This window comes from Candoia aspera, chromosome 1 (genome assembly GCF_035149785.1).
Source record: "Candoia aspera isolate rCanAsp1 chromosome 1, rCanAsp1.hap2, whole genome shotgun sequence".
NCBI lineage: Eukaryota > Metazoa > Chordata > Lepidosauria > Squamata > Boidae > Candoia > Candoia aspera.
The window spans coordinates 140,720,625-140,741,825 of NC_086153.1; the positions used below are offsets into that span (position 1 = coordinate 140,720,625).

A 21,201-nucleotide genomic window follows, 5' to 3' on the forward strand; every position below is an offset into this window, starting at 1 on the left:
AGAGTCAAATAAATCAGTTTCAAATCCAAGTATTAAAAGACTCTTTCAAATGTTTTGTTCTGTAGTAGTTCCTATAGCAAGCGTAATGCCTCAATCCACAGTATTATCTTTTAGTTTTGTAGACCTGTAGCATTAGAGCCTGTTCTCAATATGGAAGAAGATACATTGCTACCCTTCTGTCATGGGAGCTAGCTGTGTGTTAGCTGTGTGCCAAAGTTTAATAATGGATAGTTCTCAAATCATCTAGGTCATAAACATCTAAAAAGTGTAATCAAACTTACGGCTATTCGGTGATACTAATTTCTTTCCTTTTCCCCCCATTCCCATTATCCATTGATCTGCCTGGCTAGCCGTCCAAGATGCGTGGTGTTTCCACCCGAGTTTTCATTGAACCCTAAATGAAAGAAATAAGATAGGTATTAAAGACAGGTTTTTAATTTTTATTTTATCTGGTGTCCATATATGTCTCTTTTTGTATTCAGAGCTGGCACTCATTTTGTTAAAGCCATTCCAAACAGACTGAAGTGCATTATCTGGACTAACAGACTTATCTCACCTCATCTCTGTGTACTGTTTATTTCATCAGGTTTCTCTGGCAATTGTGTTGGCTGTGGCAAGAAAGGGTTCTGCTACTTTACTGAGTTTTCTAATCATATCAATCTAAAGCTGACCACTCAGCCCAAGAAACAGAAACACTTAAAGTATTATCTGGTCAGGAATGCACAGGGCACACTTACCAAAGGCTCTGCAATCTGCTGGAAGGGGGCAGGTGAGATAATGTAGCTGTCCTTTTAAAGTTCTGGAATGTCTCGGGAAAGTTTAGAGGTTACTGACATAGAACTCCTTAGAAATAAATCTAAGATGCCAAAGATCCTTGACATTTTGTTAAAAGACCAATAAAACACTTCAAAAAAAGTATAAGTATCTACTATAAAGTCTCTTATTTAAACAGCCCCTTAGTAGATGGGGTGGGGGAGGCATCAACACTTATAGACTCCCAGTATGCTTTCAAAGTAAGACTGGACCAGACTATATGGACAGATGGCACGTTCAGTCTTCCCCCATTCCTGGAGGAGACAGGATTGGGCAAAATATTTATTAATATGAAGACGAATGAAATGAATGATACAAAGAACACTTCTCAGAAATGAATAATAGCTGATGAGTCCCTTCTTTGAAGTAATAATGTATGTGAATCTGCTTGTGTTAACATGTAAAATTCAGCTGTTGTAGAAAAGATTTGCAAAAACAAGAGTGAGCATTCTCACTGGATAAAAAAATCTCATTTTTTTTTTAGAATTCAGAAATCAACAATCCTCATCCAGCACTTGTTCCAACACATTGTTTCAGCCTCCAGAGAGTACAGGCTCCGCAGCAACTGTTATGAATGAACCGTTTCTAGCAGCACATCCAGTGAGTCAAGCTGGAATGCATCAAACAGGTAAGTATTAAGTTTTCTCTCAAATGTTGCTTTCTGCATTTTCCTTTGCTTGTATGTCAGAACAACTGGGATGGATCAAAACAACAGCATGGCTTTATCATTTTGTATGAACCCAAATTGCTTGGGGCAATATATGAACCTTGCCTGTTATTTATCACCACTGTGGAATAAACTTAATCTGATACCTGAATCAATCCATTTTGGCAGCTTTGCAAAACATACTAAATCATAAACTAATCAAACTGGCTGGATTTGCACTATAGGCAAGGGCACAAATGTATAACTAAAACTAGCCAAGATTAACCAAGGTTAGTGTACTATGTATATGCAGTTGACAGTTCTTAAACTGACCTGGTTTAGCATGTTATCTGAACACAAACTAGAAGTGTTAAGAGTGTCAAACACATGTGGTGCACCCTGGATGCATAGTTCCCAGATTTCTGTTTCAGATCGTATTTACTGCCAAGAATAGTCTGATACACGATAACTTCTTTGAAATGTAAAACACCTCCACACAACAATTATTTGCCAGTTTGAAAGCAGCTCTTGATCTTTTTGGTCCCACAATACTAACAAAGTGAGAGAGCTGAGCTAAGCTGTAGTATTGTGAAACTGCTGTGAGGTCAGGGCTTTTGACATATGTCTTAAGTTTGGAGATGCTGTGACTCAGTGTTTCCATTGGAGAGAACTCTCACCTCACAGAGTTGGCAGGCTGGCTGGCAGGCAGGCAGGCAGGCAGAAAAAGCCAAGCCAAGGCAAGGCTTTGCAGGGCTGGTCCCCTACTGAAGAGATAGGAACTAATTATACATAAATGCAAAAGAATTGTGTCCATTTTTTATCAGGATCACCTTTACAAAATCTTGGCTAGTGGGTTCTTTGATTTGAGGAATGATAATGGTGGTGGAGCATAAGTGCCCTTAGCTTCTACCAGTGCTAAGGCTTTCTGGATCTGTACTGTGAATTGCTAATCACAGGACTACCTGGCTAGGAATTCTGGAAATTTCAGTCCCGCTGTTACCAGGCTAGAAAAAGTTGTTATCAAATTTACATGGCAGAAGTTGATAGAGGCCCCTTGGTTGCTGGGCTGACAATGGGAATAATAATGGTGAGAACAACGTAAGCCTTTTTACTGCACTCATTTTGGTTGATGGGACCTTTTCTAGATAGTTAGCTCACTTCTCAAAGTAACATTTAGGTATTTATTCAATCCTTGGAAAAGGTCTCCTGCCGTAGTAGGATGTGCTTTCTTAGATGACTAAAAATAATCCATGTTCATTCAGAGGTCAGTGAGTGGATTAATTAACATAACTCTTTTCCCATTTAGTAGTTTGAGAAATTTACAAATGTGAAAAAGTGCATTGTACATTTTTTGATTTAGAGAAAGTGTATGATATTAAAATATGGAATATTCTGCATCACTTTGGAATTACAGGTTTGGTACTAAATGCAATAAAAACAGCATATGTTGGAAATAAAAATGTGTGAGAGTAAATTGGTTGCTTAGTGAATGATTAACATTGGACAGAAAATGAACAAGAATGTAGAATGTTTTCTTAGTTGTTTAATGTATTTATGGATAAAGTGTGGTGATGTTAAAAGTATTGGCTGGGTACTTGCATGTTTATATACTTTTGTATGCAGATGCTGCATACATTGGCTGAGAAACTTAATGATTTTCAATGAAAGGAAATTGTATAATGCTGGGAGGAGTATGAATCTGAATCTGAATCAAAATAACCATAAAAATGAGTTAAATGCAGTATGAATGGATTACTAAGAAGCGTATGTTGTAGAGGGGACCAATGAACGAGGCTGCATTACTGTGGGCTGAATACCAAAGTGAATCACTGACATGGAAGAAATACATTGAGATGATTTGGTCATAGAATGAATTAAGATTGAATCAGAAAACAAATATGGAGGAAGAGTGATTGGGTTGAGGGGAATGGGGAACCTGGAAAAAACTATGACTGAATCATCCCAAAAAAGAGAGGGATGAGAAATTTAAAGAACAAGAGGCAATGTGTGAATCATGTAACAGCATGATGGAAACAAATACGTTTTTTGAGATTAGAAAGGTATAGGCAGGTACAGTGAATGGTGAAATATAGATTTAGCTATATTTCTCTTCCCTTTCTCTTACATCTTAGAAAGGGAAGAGAAATATAGCTAAATCAGAGTTAGAATATTAAAGATGGCTAAAATCAACCAAACTAACACTACTCTTACAAGATAAAATCATTTCCTGTCTGTTGTTCTTCCCATTTTTTAATCTCTTATCAGTTTTATTGTGATTTCTTTGTTTGTTGTGAGCTGCCCAGAGTTGTTGGGAGTCAGGTGGCATACAAGTTTAATAAATTATCACTATCATTATTAACTAGCAGATTGTTATTGCTAATAAGAAAGATCTTAGCTTTTACTACTTTTCAGAGTTGACTGGAGCAATGTACATCTCTAGAAGCTCTAAAACATGAAGGAGAAAGTACCATACAGTACCTTGAAAACTTATTTACGTACTCAAGTTCTTTAGCTATGTGAGCATATAATAGTGGTTCTTTCAGCCATCTCACATTTCTTTGATACCCCTAGCTAATAATCTAGAACTCTGAATGTCTGTTTAACAGATGTAACTCTAGTGAATTTAATACAAGGGCACCATTGCATATTTAAAGGGGTAAGCTAAAGAATTAAACACTTGTTCCATCCACTCGGCTGTATAACGTTATGTATGAAAAAGCTTTACACTGCTGACTGTTTTCTTCCCTTCACATTGACACAGCTCCTGATCACCTCCCATCAGCAGCTTGCCATCCAGCCTACAATGGGAAAGATTCTTCCCATCAACACTCACTAAAAAGCAATTTACCTTCCATGACTAAACCATCAGCATTAGGTATCTTATTTTGTTTGTGTAATATATGTTTATGTATTCCAGGCTCTGGCTTGTGTTCAGGGCTAAACCAAGTGGGGACTTGCATTAACACAATGGAAATTTCCCTTGCTATTGGAAGAAGAGGAAAAACTGTTTCTTCACCAGAGTCTTTTTCACCAGCAGACAAACATCACTGGATATAGTATATAAGTATATGAAAATGGTTCTGCTAGCCATCTGTTTTCAAGCACAGTTCAACATGTGGGAGCTTGCTTTTAAAGCCCTTTTAAATTGAAGTCAGGCGTCTTGAAGTATTGCCTTTGCAATATAAGCCTGCCAGCACATGGAAAAGTTCTCCTCTGGGTCTGCCTGCCACACGAAGAGAGGCAAGTGGTGATGTGAGACAGGGAGCTTCCTGGTAAAAACAGCCCACCTATGAAATACTGTGGCTTCCAAGAAGTTTATCTCGCACCAGCTTTTATGCCCTTTGGCAACAAAGCAAAACCTTTTTCTTGATGCACTTTCTCTCTCCTTCCCTCCACATAATGTACATATGTCTATGCATGTGTGTATTTGCGGGACCACTTCTCTGAGGGTATTTGCCCATCCTACTATGATGGGTGCACTCCAGGTCCCCTCCCTTAAATATCATCTGATGGGACCTTGGAGATGTGCCTTCTCAGTGGCCACCCCAGCCCTTTGGAACAGCCCCCTGCCTAAGATCCGAGGGACCCCCACCCTTTTAGCCTTCCAGAGGGCTATGAAGACCTGGCTCTTCTCCCAGGCATTGGGCTAGGATGGGGGCTGAGCTGTGAGGATATTTGGTCTGGTGCTGGGTGGGAAGGGTACCTTTGTTCTTAACTGTGTTTTATGGATTGTTACGAGCCGCCTAGAATCATTGTATGAGATAGGTGGCCATATAAGTCCAATAAATAAATAGAAAAAAAGTGCTGTATACTGTAAAAACAAGACAATAGACAATGTAAGGTCAATATATTTAAATATGAAATACAAATATCAAAACTGCTAATCCTATATTCATGCTGGCAGTATGGTTCAAATTGCCAAGGAGTTAATACTGTGTTACTCAGAATTTTTTAAACCTTGCCACTCTGCCATAAAATTGTTTGCCACTGCCTTCTTATGAGAGTTCGTTTGTTTGCTTTGGGAGGCGGTTAGCTTCTCAATCTAGCCTACAGTCCTGGGATTTCCTTGTGTCTTCCAGATCCAACAGATCCAACTAAATAAAAGTCCTGTACAGATTAGGACAATACATAGCAGGACTGTTTCTACCAGAAAGCTCTATTTCATTTCTTTGCCTGCTCAGCAATAGGTAGAACCAGAACTTTTATTTACTTGAAAACTCATCTCAGATCATTTTCCCTTGTAAGGTATTAGGATTTATGGAAATGTATTGCTTTTATAAAACTGATTCTGAAATATGACACGGACTTCTCTGGCTTTTCTCTGTGAATTTGCTAGGGAAAGGCAAATGAAGGGTCAGCTACAGTACAAGCAGTGTATGCTGCCCTCATGCGGAAGAGTTGTGAAATAAATAAAAGGGATTTCTTTTGGTAATTCAGGGAGCAAAACAACAGGGAAAACCTATGTCTGTTAACCCATGCTTGTTATGGAAGGTGTACTCCCTTTTTTTCCATTTAAACCAGAGGCTGGCAAACTAAATGACCTGCCCAGCATCCTATTTGTGGCCTGAAGGCCCCTTGAATGGACATGGTCAAAAGTTTTGGAAACCTGCCCCTGCAAACTTTGGGCTTAAAGTTTCAGCCTCAACTGTTCTGATGATGATGGCTCTGCCTCCTGTGGGTCCTAGGCAGGGGAGAACCCAAAGTGATACTTCCAATCCAAAAAGTGGTAACTTGAGAAGTTCTGGGTCAAACAAGATGTGCCGAAGCATTTTAAAAAAAGTCTGGGAAGGTTGCAAGTTTAAATGGCATGTAGTAAAGGTGAAATTATTTGCAAAATTAAAAAGCATGGCTACACAAAATCTTTTCGGCTGCCCTTCCTTGAGATTTCATAGCTATCGTGTGCTTGCAAAGCAGACATCAAAACAGAAAAAGCTAGGCTGGACACCTGATAGTCAATAAGGCACTGGCTGCCACTGTCCTAGCACAGTTCTGAAACAAGCACCCCTATTATTACCAGTGCAGATGTTTTTCTATTAAGGAAAGATAGAAGAAGCAGTGAGAAAATAAAAGGTGATTAGAGATTGAAAGTGATGCCCTTTGGTGTCCAGCTAATATTACAGGAATGAAACTGGACAATTAAACCCTTATTCTCAGTCTGAGGTAGAAGTGGACGGTATGCATGAAACAGGACACGTTTAAGATGTATTACAGCATCTGTTATTTGGTTATTTATTACGGCACTTCTTTACTGCTGATTTTACGTGGACTCCCTACCATAAAACCATATCTATAAAAAAGACCCTCCTATTAAAAATAGCGTGATACAATTGCTGCACAGAATTTGTACAGTAACATCTAGTTCTCACCTAATATATGTCTGTAGTTAGTGTTTTATCTCTACCATTTAAACTGTTTAAAAATTGCTTAATAGTCTGTTGAATTGATACTGATTTAGTCTTTAATATGCTATTGGTTTTTGTACACCATCTTGTGCTTGTTGAAAAGGAGTCCAGTGAGTTTTAAAGTATGACATGCACATTTTCACGTATGTACTTTCACCAAGGAAACAAAAAAGTAGTTCTGGGATTCTTATTGTTATTTAGGCACTTTAACAAATCCAGGGCCTCCAAAAAAACGCCACAAAGGATGGTCACCAGAGTCTCCCTCCTCTAACGAAGCCTGGAATTTGCAGCCCAACTCACAAATCCCAACCAGAAATAAAAATGGTAAGCAAAGATTTTTTTAGGGGTGGGGTTCTAGTACATAGGCTCTGACTGGATGCTAGTTTGAAAGTTAGCAGACCAAAATGTTCTCTCTAACTTCCTTGCAAACCCTTTCTTATATAATGGGCTGTGTCTACTATATAGTCTCCGAATGTGAATGAATAAAGATATGTGCACCCATGCTTTGGAGTTGAAGTTCACTGGATTCACTCTGCAGTCCTTAGCTATTCAGCTGTAAAGATGCATTATGTATCTGTTACTTCTTAATGCTGAGCAAATGTCAGACTTTACTAAATGATACCTCAGGTGGTTATCAGACTGTCCCAGGCACTATCATATGCAATTTTTAAGAAGTTATTAAGAAATTCTTATCATTAATTACTTAGTAAACTAATGTAATTATAGTTAAAATACCTCAACATTGTCTGCTTCTTGTTGGTGTTCCTCATCTTCTACTAGGATAGGAGGAATGAAGATGAAAGTGTGCTACGTTAGGAGGACCAGAGAGTTGGGACTGGAGGCTGGATGGAGGCAATATAGAATTGGTTGACTGAGTTGTAAGAACAGGAGGAATGTAGTAATGGCAGGAGGGAAGAAGGGAGAGAATAGAGTGATTGCATGGTGAAAGCTAGTGATACTTAAAAAGGCCTCAATGCTGTGTCCTCAAGATATGTGGGAACTCTAATGACTCTAGTCTAGGAATTCTGGGCAAATTGATAGACTATATCTTTCCTGTCCTTGCTGTATGGTTTTGGTTTTTGCCTGTTCCTTTATGTCAAAGTTTAAACAAAACAATTAATTTAAACTTTCTAAACTGATTTGCAGATGGAGGAGGTGGGCTCTCCTGTTTACCTCATGCTACTTTGGTAGGACCAGCATCTTCTTCGATAGTGGCTTCTGGGGAGCCAGTTTCAGTTCCTGAAAATTTGCTTAAAATATATAAAGTGAAGCCAGTCATATTTAAAGGTATAAAATTATATAGGAACAACAGCTTTAATACAAGTGTAACTTTTTTTTAACCTTGTAACACATAAATTTATGTCTTTTTATATTGTGCACTTGGGATCCACTATGTTATGTTTTGCTTCAACAGGGCATGGGAACTTCCCTTACCTTTGTGGGAACCTTAATGATGTCATAGTGAGCCCCCTTTTGTATACATGTTATAAGAATGCACAGTCTCTGTCTAGGTCTTATGAACCATATGGAGCCTCCACTGTACAGCCAATTTCAGAGGAAATGCAGCTCTTATTAACGGTGTATTACCTTGTTCAGCTTGGTGAGTTTCTTCAATCAATATCACATTTCAGATATTGTTATGAATGGTCAGTTCTGCAAATTGTGATTGAAAAAGTGATTTCATAAACTGACATAGAAAACTTTTTTTTATTCATTTGAATCGGGTGTACATGGAGTGGGTAGCCCCAGTAAAAGAGACAGCCATCTGGTGCATGTACACTGATGGAACCGATACCCTTATCATTTCCACTGATTTCCTGCATATATAATATTTTGGTTTAAAGGTGTTGTGAAAGAGTTGGAAATTAACATAAAGGGTGCAATTTATGGGATGCTATCCCATATTGCATAAATTTAGCAGGATTTCCTTACTTCTGAGAAGGAAAAAATTCTAGAAAAATGTGGGAAAAAATAACCCCAGCCTGAGCTATTTCATCAGCTTGAAGGACCATTTGCATAGTTCATATGTTAGTAACCTACTTCTAATTTGCACACAAATAATATGTGTTTATTTATTGTGCATTATATAATAAATACCATTTCATGGTAAGGATAGAATAATCCCAACTGCCTTTAAGGAGGCGCTGGTACATCCGCTCTTCAAGAAAACATCGCTGGACCCTACTGTACTGGATAATTTTCGCCCAGTCTCCAACCTCCCCTTTTTGGGGAAGGTGGTTGAGAAAGTGGTGGCACTGCAGCTCCAGAGGGTTCTGGAGGAAATGGATTATCTAGACCCCTTTCAGTCAGGTTTCAGGCCCAGATATGGGATGGAAACGACATTGGTTGCACTTATGGATGATCTCTGGCAGGAGCAGGATGGGGGTGGTGCATCCATCCTTGCTCTTCTTGACCTCTCAGCGGCTTTTGATACCATCGACCATGGTATCCTTTTGGGTCGGCTCAGGGAATTGGGGGTGGGTGGCATGGTGCTGCGCTGGTTCACCTTCTTCCTCCAGGGCCAGTCCCAATCGGTGGTGATAGGGAGTGAGAGATCCGACCCTCGACCCCTCCTTTGTGCGGTGCTGCAGGGTTCGGTTCTCTCTCCTCTCCTATTTAACATCTACATGAAACTGCTGGGTGAGATCATCCGTCACCATGGGATGAGGTATCATCAGTATGCTGATGATACTCAACTGTATATCTCCATCCCGGGTGAAGTAAGTGATGCTGCGACCACCCGCTCTGAGTGTCTGGGGGCTGTGCAGGTCTGGATGGGGAACAACAGGCTTCGGCTGAAACCTGGTAAGACGGAGTGGCTGTGGGTTAAGGGCTCTGCCATATCCGGGATTTTGTCATCTTTGGTTCTAGATGGAGTTGCACTGCCCCAGACAGAGCCGGTGCGTAACTTGGGGGTCCTCGTGGACTCACGGCTCCTGCTCAAAGAGCAGGTGGCAGCTGTGGCCAGACGGGCCTTTGCACAACTGCGTGTTGTGCACCAGTTACGCCCTTTCCTGGATCGGGAGGCCCTTTGGACAGTCACTCATGCCCTTGTTATCTCCCATATAGACTATTGCAATGCGCTCTACATGGGGCTACCCTTGAAGAGTATCCAGAAGCTTCAGCTGGTCCAGAATGCGGCCACGCGGGCTATTTTTGGTGCCACTAGAAGGGAGCATATAACACCTTTGCTTTGCGAGCTGCACTGGATACCAGTTTGCTTCCGGGTCTCATTCAAGGTGTTGGTTATCATCTTTAAAGCCCTACATGGCATGGGGCCAGGCTACCTGAGGGACCGCCTCTTCCCCACTTCATCAGCCCGCCCCACCCAATCATCCAGAGAGGGCACGTTACAGACCCCGTCTGTAAGAGAATTCCATCTGGTGGGGTCCAGGAGGCGGGCCTTCTCTGCAGTGGCACCCGCCCTTTGGAACATCTTGCCCCCGGAGGTGAGATTAGCCCCATCGCTCCTAGCCTTCTGGAGGGAATTGAAGACCTGGCTCTGCCATTGGGCTTGGGGCAGGGAGGAGAATAGTCATACGTGGGGTTGGCTGGTGCCTTGAAGTGCCCCTCCTACGCAAGGACTGAATGAGACCATAGCCATCGGGATTTTATTATACTTGGTAGTTTTTGAAATTGTTTTTGGTCTATATTTTAGATTGGAATTTTATTGTATAGTTACTGTTTTATGCTGTAAACCGCCCAGAGTCCCTCCATTCAGAGGAGATGGATGGTGACAAATCTGATAAATAAAATAATAATAAATAATAAAAATAAACTTTTATGACAATAGTATCTAATGTTGGACTTGAAATAGTTGCTCCTGTAACTTTTGGAGATAAACAAGAAGCATTCTCTCTAAGGGCAAACATCCTAATTAAAAATGCAGTAATGTATTTATATTGCACATAAATTTTCTTTTTTTGATACTAGCCTCTTGCATGAGCATTATCTTCTTTTTCGTTTTACAATATTTGTACATCTCATTAATTCATCTACGTTGGATGTAGATGTCAGTAGCTTGACCATATATAAACACCAAAGCAATCTGATATTTATAGTGAGTTTAAGGGAACTATGATATCAGAGCAGAAGTGAGTAACTTGGACAGCAGATGAAGCTCTCCTGTTCATCCTCTTTTTTGCCCTTCTGATGTTTCCCTAGCTCCAGACCAGGTACCTTTGATTGAGGATTTGGAACAGATCTTCATGCGTTCATGGCGGGAGACGCATCCCTCTGAAATCCGTCAATATCAACAGGCCATTCCACGGGCTTTTCCTCACGTTCCTGGCCCCATTGCCCCAGTCACATCAGCTCAGCTCCCCTGGCTAGCAGGACTGGCAGCCAGCTCCTGCAACGACAGTGTCCACATCATTGAGTGCAACTGTTCGTTAGCTGAGGGGCTTTCAGAAATGTTCAAGATGCTCCTCGAGGGAAAGCTGGCAAAGACCAACTATGTGGTGATCATATGTGCTTGTAGAAACAGAACCATAGACTCTTGCATTGTGATAACAGGTGAGCAGTGTAGGAAGAGTATGATACGTGCTTGCATTTTTGTTGTCGCGACTCTTACAGCATTTTGTCCCTCCTGAGACCAGAAAACGTTTTACTTGTATTTCCTGCTTAGCAACGAATAAGGCACATATATAGAAATTGTTCCTATCATCCCTTCTTTCTTTTACTTTACATACAGCCTTAGATCTCCTCTCCATACAGAGAACTTCATCTGCTTTCTCACGAAGTTATACAAAGCAGTCTGCTTCAAGTGTGTTCTGTTTTCTTGCCTTGAATTTTAGTGTTTGTTCTCTAGATAAAAATAGGTATGACCTTTGAACAGTATTTGCGGAGGGATTCCATCCACATTACCTTGGTTATGGATACACAGGCTGATCTGCACACAATATCAAATCTTTCTATTTTAGATTGTACACAGAAATTGGGCAGGGCCTGTATTATAACATGCTTGCATCACAGTTCCCTCTTGCCCACCTCATCTCCCAGACACTGCTGCTCTCCCATAAAAAAAGATCATGGAAGCATTTCAGCTTGGCAGACCATCTCTGAAAGAAGTATCAGTTTGATCTGTGATTCATTTCAGAAGAGGTGCAGAATGTAAATTTCCAACATTTACAGGCAAAATACATCAACTACATTCCACTGACTTTTTATTAAAAGAACCATAACAAGGCCCTTACTGATTTTTCTTATATGAATTATTTGTCATGTTGTGAAATCTCATTAAGATGCATGCTAATAAATGTGACATATTATTGTGTGGCTCTGTCATAAAATGAATTATTGACTGCATATTCACTTTGCAAGATTAGAATGGCTGGAAGGTCATGCTACACACATACCTGAATATTGGAGTTCTTCCAAACCAGAAATTTATCATGTTATCCTCTTGCTGCACTCATTTCTGAGATTCCAGACAATGTCACTTCCCATTTATAATCCTTCCTTGTTTTTCTCTGTACTTCTTCTGTCTTTTTTTCTTTCTTGGGAAAGATCTCTTAAAGAAGGAAAGCTACACCTTCTCATCCAGGCTTTTGGATCATTATATGATTGGCTGCTTGTTGATTTGAATGTGTTTGGCTTTAATAACATTATTTGTAGTATTCTGTAGATTTTTTTAATGTGATTTTTCTGAAGAACGGTATAAATACAATCAACGTGTAAATAAATCATTGTTGCAAGATGCTGTATACTAATATCCTCCATCTAGTTGTATGTGGTTAGGTAACTCATAGGGCAAAAGCAGTTATTTAGACTTAACAATGAATGGTCCTTTACAACACAACACTTAGTGGCATTTCTTATTCTTTAGATTCACTTTAAGACAGCCTCTAAAGAAATTAAATTCGAGGCTTATTTTTAGGAGCACCAAAATTGGTTCAAGAGCAGAGAAAACTGAGTAACATTATGAAGTAAAACATTTTTGTAAATACAGTGTTACAAAATTAAATTGCAGATCTAAAGATTCTTTTTGATTCTCTGAATACTCTTGGGCCTTAATGCACACATCGATTCTGCTGATCCAAAGGTAGTGAGAAAAAGAGCTGAATCATTATTTATAATGTATTCTCCCTTTCCTTCTTGGAACTTAAATATTTCTGGGTTCTAGGCAGTCTCTATCCAGATATCAACCAGATCCAGATCTACTTAACATCAGCAAAATTGGTTTTTCACATTCCATTAGGTCTTTATTCCCCAAACTGTACTCCTCAAATGCTTTCGACTACAAATTGATGCTTATATATGGAGAATATTGAAGTTGTTCTCAAATCTGGAGGGTTTCAGACTTGTCTCTTGGATCTGGGGAAAAAAAAACCCATTCTTTGATTCAGTTATATTACGTATATTTGCGTAGGAGTGACATTGCATTTAACAGCCTCTTCTTCCCTTTTTCTATCTTTTAGGGAAATACCAAGCAAGAATACTCTCTGAAAGCATACTTTCTCCAGCAGAATATGAGAAAGAAGTTAGTTATGAGCTAGTTACTGGGAAAGCAGAAGTTCTTGGAGCATTCTTCGGTTCTCTCTGCCCAGGTATGCCATGGGACCTTTAAAGAGTGTTTTACAGTTTATTTTTTTCATGGTAAAAAGCAAATATGACAAGGGAAGGACAAAAGTAGGGCTGGGTCACTAATTGGCTGGCATTTTCCCCCACTTCCCATTAGCTGGCTGCAGGGAACACTGGCCAAGCAAAGTACAGCAGTGGAACATCGGTACTGTGGCAGAAAAAGGTTGCCAAGAATTGCAAGTGTAAAGCCAGTGGTGGGAAGTACCCCCTGTGAGGATCCCTCTTCAGCCCTTTGCTTATAATCCCTGTGTGGGCTTTTTTGTTGTTGTCGTTCTGTTCATATGAATCTTCCACTTAACTTTCAGACAATATTATTTACCAACTGATGCCAGGACAGGTGATAGTAAAGTCTGAAATACCTTTCATATTTAGTTGCTATTGATACAGCGCATTAGACTAAAGGCCAAGTTGTCTGTTAGATTAAATGTCTATCTTATATGGATCTGTATCCTCTGAGAATTCCATGGTGTGTCTTCCTTCCTCCCTCCCTCCCTCCCTCCCTCCCTCCCTCCCAGAATCTTATTCCCTTCATGATGTGCTTCAGTTGAAAATGCCCAGTCCTTAGCTGTAACTTGTGTTGAAAAAGACAATTGTTAGAACCAATTTGAAAGCATAAAATTAAAAATTAGCATAAAATGACTTGGTTCATGCAACATCCTAAGATATGGTGAGGGTTTTATCATAATATCTGAATTGCAAATATTATCACACAGAAGCACCTTTCTGTAATTGTAATCTGTCACAACTTTCTTCCTCAAGAGTTAGAATGTTCATGAATATCCTACCGCTTTAATGCAACTCTGCTATTCCTAAAGTGATATCATGGTTCTGTACCTTAACACAAAAGATTAAGATAATTTTTTATTTTGCTAGATGGTGACATCGATGTTTTGTTGGATAAATTTTATCAAGAAAATAGAGCCCACATATCATCATCTCTCTCTGCTTCTGCAAATAAACCAGCAGCCCTGGATGTAACTGGAGCAGCTGTGTGTACAAGTATGTGTTGTATATATGTAACCTATAAGGATATCTTTTTAAAATATTTGTGTCCTTCCTACCCTTTTTTGCAAGGGGCTTGACACTGAATGTCCATCTCACAATTTAGGAGCCTAAATAAGTAATGAATTATATCAAAGCCCATTTTTCTCACATCTTTCTGCATTTTTTCCCTAGGTTATAACCTTGAGCGACATCAGATCCGCCCTTTCCAGCTCACTGTGGCCCAGAAATTGCTCTCTCACGTTTGCTCCATTGCAGATTCCAGCACCCAAAACCTTGACTTGGGCTCCTTTGAGAAAGTAGATTTCCTGATATGTGTGCCTCCTTCAGAAGTGACATATCAGCAAACCCTTTTCCACCTCTGGCATTCAGGTACTGATTGGTGTCAATAGGCAGAAAAGAACAGTAATGCCAATTCATTTCAGCTAGCTGACATGCAATATCTTTCTTTAGGTGTTTTATTAGAGCTTGGCTTGGAGAAGGAACATCTTACAAAAGAGAGAGTGGAACAATATGTTGTAAAACTTGACATTGATGCCCAGTTAAAGTTTAAAGCTTTTTTGCAAAACTCTTTGCAGAATCCACACACACTGTTTGTACTCATCCATGACCATGCTCACCGGGACCTTGTAAGGTAAGAATGGTTTCATTTTTCAGTGAAGCATAGTGCTGTTGTTGAGCAATACAGAACTACTGTGCTGCGCAAGCATCTTAAATATATCTGTAAATATTCTTTCCTCACTGTTTGTGTTAGCTTATCTAGTGTCAGCCAGTTCACCTATATCAGTATATAATATTAAAAAAATAAGGGACTCGCCTAGCCTTGATACCTACATGATACCTTGAGAATTGAAGGCATCAGGGTTAAGTATCAGTTGCTAGAGAACAAGCATAGAATAGGGCTATCACCTCACGTACAATTCGGTAGCTTTCTGGATGTGCTTGGTAATCTACCACAGGGCACCAAATATTGGATTGGACTGATCCAGCACTGCCTGTCCTTAGATTTACTTTTTTGTCAGTGATACTGTCAAATCCATTCCATTGTTTGATTCCAGTATCACGAGTAAAGTATTTTTAAACGTGTAAATAACAGATGGACATGCATCTATTTTACTTTGCGTTTATACATATTATTTACTCTGTATTTATATATATAATGTCAACCCTTGACTGCACTTTTTCTGTTTTACAGCACAGTTCATAGCCTGCATCCTCAGTCAGATCCAGCTGTGGGACTTGTGGATAGACTGCTGAACTGTAGAGAGGTGAAGGAAGCTCCCAATATTGTAACACTTCATGTGACTTCCTTTCCTTATGCATTGCAGACACAATACACCCGCATTAGCCCTTATAATGAAATTCACTGGCCTTCGTTATACAACAATGTAAGAAGATACTTTCAGGATCAACATGAGTTTTTTTTTAAAAAAAACAATTAGTATGGCTGTAATGATTGCAATTGTGACTGCTAAAGCTGTTTAACAAAATAGAGTTTCTTCTTGGTTGATCCAGCCTTAGATACTTCTACCATATTTTCCTTACTGCTTTGCATCAAGGGTGTGCAATAGGGCTATGCAAAGCATTAAGAGTAAAGCTGCTGAAATTGTGTTGATGTGAGCAAACACCAAATGTTGAGGCAAAAGGCTCTGTTAACTGCTTCAAAAAACTTTCCAGGTTGTCACTGACACATGCAGGCACAGCTGCTTCAGTTTGTCACAGTGAAAGTGTTGTCTTTGCATGCATATCTACATGCAAACCATCTGGGAAAGCTCTTGCACTTACCGCACTGAGCCTTCCAGAAGCCGTGGCTGCTTTAACGCTTTGAGGAGGGATGCATTACTTGTAACAACATGGTTTGCAGAGCTCTCCTTCATGTGCTTTCGGAGCAGCCTAATGAACAAGGAATTTCCAGACCAAAGACAACACCTTACCATTCAGTTGTTTATTGGTGCCTTTATTTTAGGAGGAATCAAATGGATGCGGTAAAGGCACAGTCTGTGCTTCATTTCATGATATAAATTCAATTCAGTTGATTTATTTCATTGAACACAGATAATACGATCACTACTTTAATAAATATTTCCATTTATTACATTAACATTTATAATTCAGTTGCAACTTTTGGAGAACCTCTGGAAGCTGAGCCCAAAACTTTTGCAGGGTGCATGGAGACTGTACACATCTGTTTGAGAGAGCCTTTTATGCCTTGATTCTTTTTGTCTTTTCTTCCTACCAAGAAAGTAAATAGTGAAGGTGGGACTTAAATGGGTTTGAGAGATATCTATGAATACTAGGGCTGTGCAAATCCTTCTGAAGAGATACTTTGCACCAGATTGGAAAAATGCAAAGCAAAGTCGCTGTAGAGGCGCACACATGCAGAGACCACTCAAAGCAATTTTGAAGCAGCTGGGTGAGCCTGGAGAAAGAGGTGGGTGCTTTAACTATTTGAAAAGAACTGCTTTATACGTGCTCCTGTGCATTTCAAAGCACCTCTTTCAGGAGACTGCACAGCCCTAATGAGCCCCATCTGTTGACAGGAAGAGCCCAGTGTCCGCATTTGAACTGAGAAGGAACTTGTGTTTGTGCAGTCGCAAATATATTTGTGTTAATGTGATCATTTGTTTCTAAAACTGTTGAACAATTAACCAATTGCTTGAATTGTTAAGTAATGATCACAGATGACTCTTTCAATAATATAATCCATCTCATTTATTCTAGGGTATGGACTTATACCATGAAAACAAGAAGTACTACGGATTGCATGAATTCATTGAATCCACACTTTCTGGACACAGTCTTCCATTGCTTCGTTATGACAGCTCTTTTGAAGCAATGGTCATGGCTTTGGGGAAAAGGTAGAGTGAATGCTGTTTAATAATGTTTAATGTTAAACAGAGTTTGGAAGTGTAGTGTTCTTTAAAACGGAAGATTGGGTTTTTGTTGTTTTTGTTGTTTTTGGCTTTTTTTTTTAAAGAGGAACATTCTTCATAGGCTTACCTATTTCCATGTACCTGGAGCCTCCCTCAAGTACATAAAAACATTATTTTCTCTCTGGATCATGATGATAACTGCAGAAAGATTCCATGCTCCATTGGTATCAGGCCTTTCTTTCCCACAAGTGATGACAGAATTGAGCAACATCCATAGATGGTGGGAGGAAATCATTTGACTTTTGAGGAAGGGGTGGTGTCTGAGGATTTTCCTTTCTGCTTTTAAAGAAACTTATGTAAAGAAAGATTCCCACAGTGCAGCTAAATCATAGGTGAACTCTTGAATTATATAGTGGTGGTGGTGGTGGTACAATGTATTGTAAACATAGAGTGCCATTTCAAAGAAAGTTCCCAATCCTGTTCGTCCTGGCCATTCTGAGCAACTCTGTGTGTTTGTGTGTTGTGTGTTGATAATTCTCTCTTTCTCACACACACAAACATATATTAATCAGCCATTATTTCACATGTTTTACTGTATTTTTTGTTGGACTTAAGAGAACCAGTTTGGTGTAGTGTTAAAGGCTTGGGGAGACCTGATTTCTAGTTCTCCTTAGGCTTGGCAGCCAGCTGGGCGACTTTGGTCTAATCACCCTTTTCCCTAGACCGGGAATTGAAAAATATCCCAGAAGAAGGTACTGACAAACCACTTCTGAAAAAGTTGCCAAGAAAAATACATAGATCTGTCCATGTAGTCACCAGGAGTTAAGACAGACTCAAAGGGCCATAACAACAACACTGTTGGACTTGAGGGTATTTCGTTGTTGTACAGTGCTCTTAATACATGGCAATATGTAAGTATTTAAAATAAATAATTAATTCTTAAAAACCGTTTCCTCACTGAAACATCTGCTGTGTACCCATTGGGGATATTTAGGGAGAACATTCAGTATGATCTAAAGGATTTTTATAAGCTCATCCTGCTTTTTGTTTCATTTCAGGTTTCCTCGGCTGCATAGTGCAGTGATAAGGACGTTTGTTCTTGTCCAGCACTACTCTGCAGCCATGATGGCAATATGTGGCTTATCCCAGATGAAAAATTACACAACTGTTGAAACTCTAGAGATCACCCAGAACCTCATCAATTCTTCCCGGCAGTGTCCCAGTGGACATGGGCTGATGGTCGTCTTAAGGATCCCTTGCATGCCATTGGCAGCTGTGGCTTATGAACGCCTCAACCATGTGAGGGAAAGGCTGGCTTTGGAAGGCCATTTTGAAATCATCTTGGGGAACCCCAACTCTGGAATCAACATAGGGAAGCACTTTGTGGAACAACTCAAGGTACCTTGTGATAAAATCGCAGCTGCAGTAGCCTGGGCAGCTGACATTTGGTTATTGCAGTTTGCAGGAAAAAAAATATTTAAGATTAATTGTGGCTAAGACATTGCATTCACTACAGTGGTTGTGTTCATTAAGTGGGCAAGGGCAACTTTTTGGGAACCAGTAGAGCACCTTCTTTAAAAAAAATTGTGATGGGTGATAACTGCAAGTGACTGGGTGGTTTTAAAACGACAGCTGTACAAGATAGGGGGTAGGACTTTCTCCCCTTTCATTCTTTTTCTAGGCGTATTAAAGATATTTGAGGCCTATGTCTTTATTTTGCCACCAAAAATAGATTTGCCAGTGCTTTGGCCTTTTGCTACTGATGTCAATAATGCAAAATCTCCTTTTTACTTGAGAGAAAATTCCATTCATTTTAATTTGAATGACAGGCTTTCGCCAATAAAATTATTTAATCAGTGCAAATTTTACTAATTTGAGTTAAAGTTAAAAAGTAAGGCTTACCATCTTTAAAGGCCTTCAACAGAACCTTAAAGACACATCTTTTCAGCCCAGCTTTTAATAATTTGTTGGTAATTTAAATGGTTTGTGAGTTTTATGAGGATTTAAATCCATTTTATTTTACAATATTCAAATTAATTGCTGTAACTTTTAAGGTAAATCATTCTGAACTATTTAAGAAGCACAGAAATAATGATGGAGATATTTATTTATTTATTTATTTTTATCCCACCTTTATTATTTTTACAAATAACTCAAGGCAGCGAACATACCTACTACTCCTTCCTCCTCCTATTTTCCCCACAACGACAACGCTGTGATGTGATTTGGGCTGAGAGAGAGTGACTGGCCCAAGGTCACCCAGCCAGCTTTCATGCCTAAGACGGGACTAGAACTCTCAGTCTCCTGGTTTCTAGCCCAGCACCTTAACCACTAGACCAAATAACACAACACTATGTTTTTATTTTTTAGGATGTTTTGGTTTGGTTAGATGTGAAGTTTAATGGGGGCTTTTAAAACATAAATTGTAAGTTTTATCATCAGTCTATCCATGTTTTAAAAAAGAAAGGATAATCACGTTGAGATTTTGATAACATGCAAATTGATTCAGATAAAGCATCCAGTTATCAATTGGTTAAACAGCAGATTATTAAACAAAACTGACCTTAATCAATATTTAACTGTTCTAGAATTACAAATTGTACCTAGCATTTTTCAAGGATGAGACACACAGAATTTTCTGTTATGTGCATTCCTTCCCATCATTTTATTTACAACAGCTTTGTAAGTTAGGTTGTATTTCTGCTAACTCCCTGGCCAAGCTTCCCCTGAGCTCTTAGGCTGACTGCAGGCAGATTTGAAGCTGGATGATGTGGTGGTGAAGGTGCTGGGCTAGAAACCAGGAGATGGTGGGTTGTAGTGACGCCTTAGGCATGAAAGCCACTGGGTAACCTTGGGCCAGTTGCTCTCTCTCAGCCCAACCCACCTCATGGGGTTGCTGTTGTGGGGAAAATAAGAGGCAGGAATATTACGTATGTTTGCCGCCTTGACATACATACAAGGCGGGATAAAATAATAACAACAGCAACAAGTCCATGTACCAGATGACCTCAACAACTGCTTAAATTAGGCCACCACTTTACACTCTGCTCTTTACTGTATTATAAATGAAGGCCAAAGCTGAATGACAGGAGCATGACAAGAATACTCTACATGCCCTCAGTTGAGCTGAGATCTGGAGTAGAGATTTGCCGTCCATCCCAGTTCAACACTTTTTTCCCCTCTTGATTGGCTGGGTATGTTCTAATTGGTTGTTTTAAATATGACTGACAGAACTGGCAGAAAATTGAAGATGCTGATTGGAGGCCCCAGACATATTTGGAACTGGAGGGTCTGCCTTGCATTTTGATTTTCAGTGGAATGGATCCTCAAGGAGAATCCCTCCCAAGGTAATGAGTGTTACTCAAAACAAACAAACAGACAAAAAACATGAAATAAAGCCTAGTAATTTGTGTCAACAATCTTTTCTTGTTTTCTTAATAGTAGTATGAAAATTACTGCACTTTGCAACCCTTTTTCAACAGCTCATGCTTGTATTCTAAGTGCTGGATGTGAACTTTAGAGTTTCACTAAACCATTTCAGTGTTTTATATTTAATTCTTGGGAAGTCAAGGCCCAAAACCTTATTTGCTTTGTTGGTTTTGTTCAGCATATTCAGTGGCACAAGAATGTAGCCCACTGACCAATAGGAGCAGAAGGATTGAAGTATAGTACCTCTGTTCAGTCAAATAACTCAGCAGAATATCCTACTTGATGGCATCAAAAATTTCCAGGAGCCCTCTGAAGGATCATTGGAAGGAGGAATGTTCCTAGAAAATAGGGATCTGAACCGGGTTGGTGTTTTGGATCTGATGTGGGTGTGCGTGCTCTATGCAATCTCTAATAGGTACAGCAAGTAGGCTCATGCTGGATCTGAACCACCTTT

At 39.6% G+C, this 21,201-nt stretch overlaps 1 protein-coding gene across 1 annotated transcript in view; it reads left to right on the forward strand.

The window, feature by feature from the left end:
- Window positions 1-21,201, forward strand: part of GREB1 (growth regulating estrogen receptor binding 1) — a 66,827-nt gene that overhangs the window by 16,465 nt on the left and 29,161 nt on the right. The window contains 15 exon segments of the mRNA XM_063314607.1: window positions 587-769; window positions 1,298-1,441; window positions 4,221-4,334; window positions 7,063-7,218; window positions 8,008-8,148; window positions 8,276-8,461; window positions 11,026-11,376; window positions 13,281-13,409; window positions 14,317-14,442; window positions 14,620-14,817; window positions 14,899-15,079; window positions 15,641-15,833; window positions 17,167-17,303; window positions 18,377-18,716; window positions 20,550-20,665. Of these exon segments, the coding sequence (XP_063170677.1) occupies window positions 587-769; window positions 1,298-1,441; window positions 4,221-4,334; window positions 7,063-7,218; window positions 8,008-8,148; window positions 8,276-8,461; window positions 11,026-11,376; window positions 13,281-13,409; window positions 14,317-14,442; window positions 14,620-14,817; window positions 14,899-15,079; window positions 15,641-15,833; window positions 17,167-17,303; window positions 18,377-18,716; window positions 20,550-20,665 (2,695 nt within the window).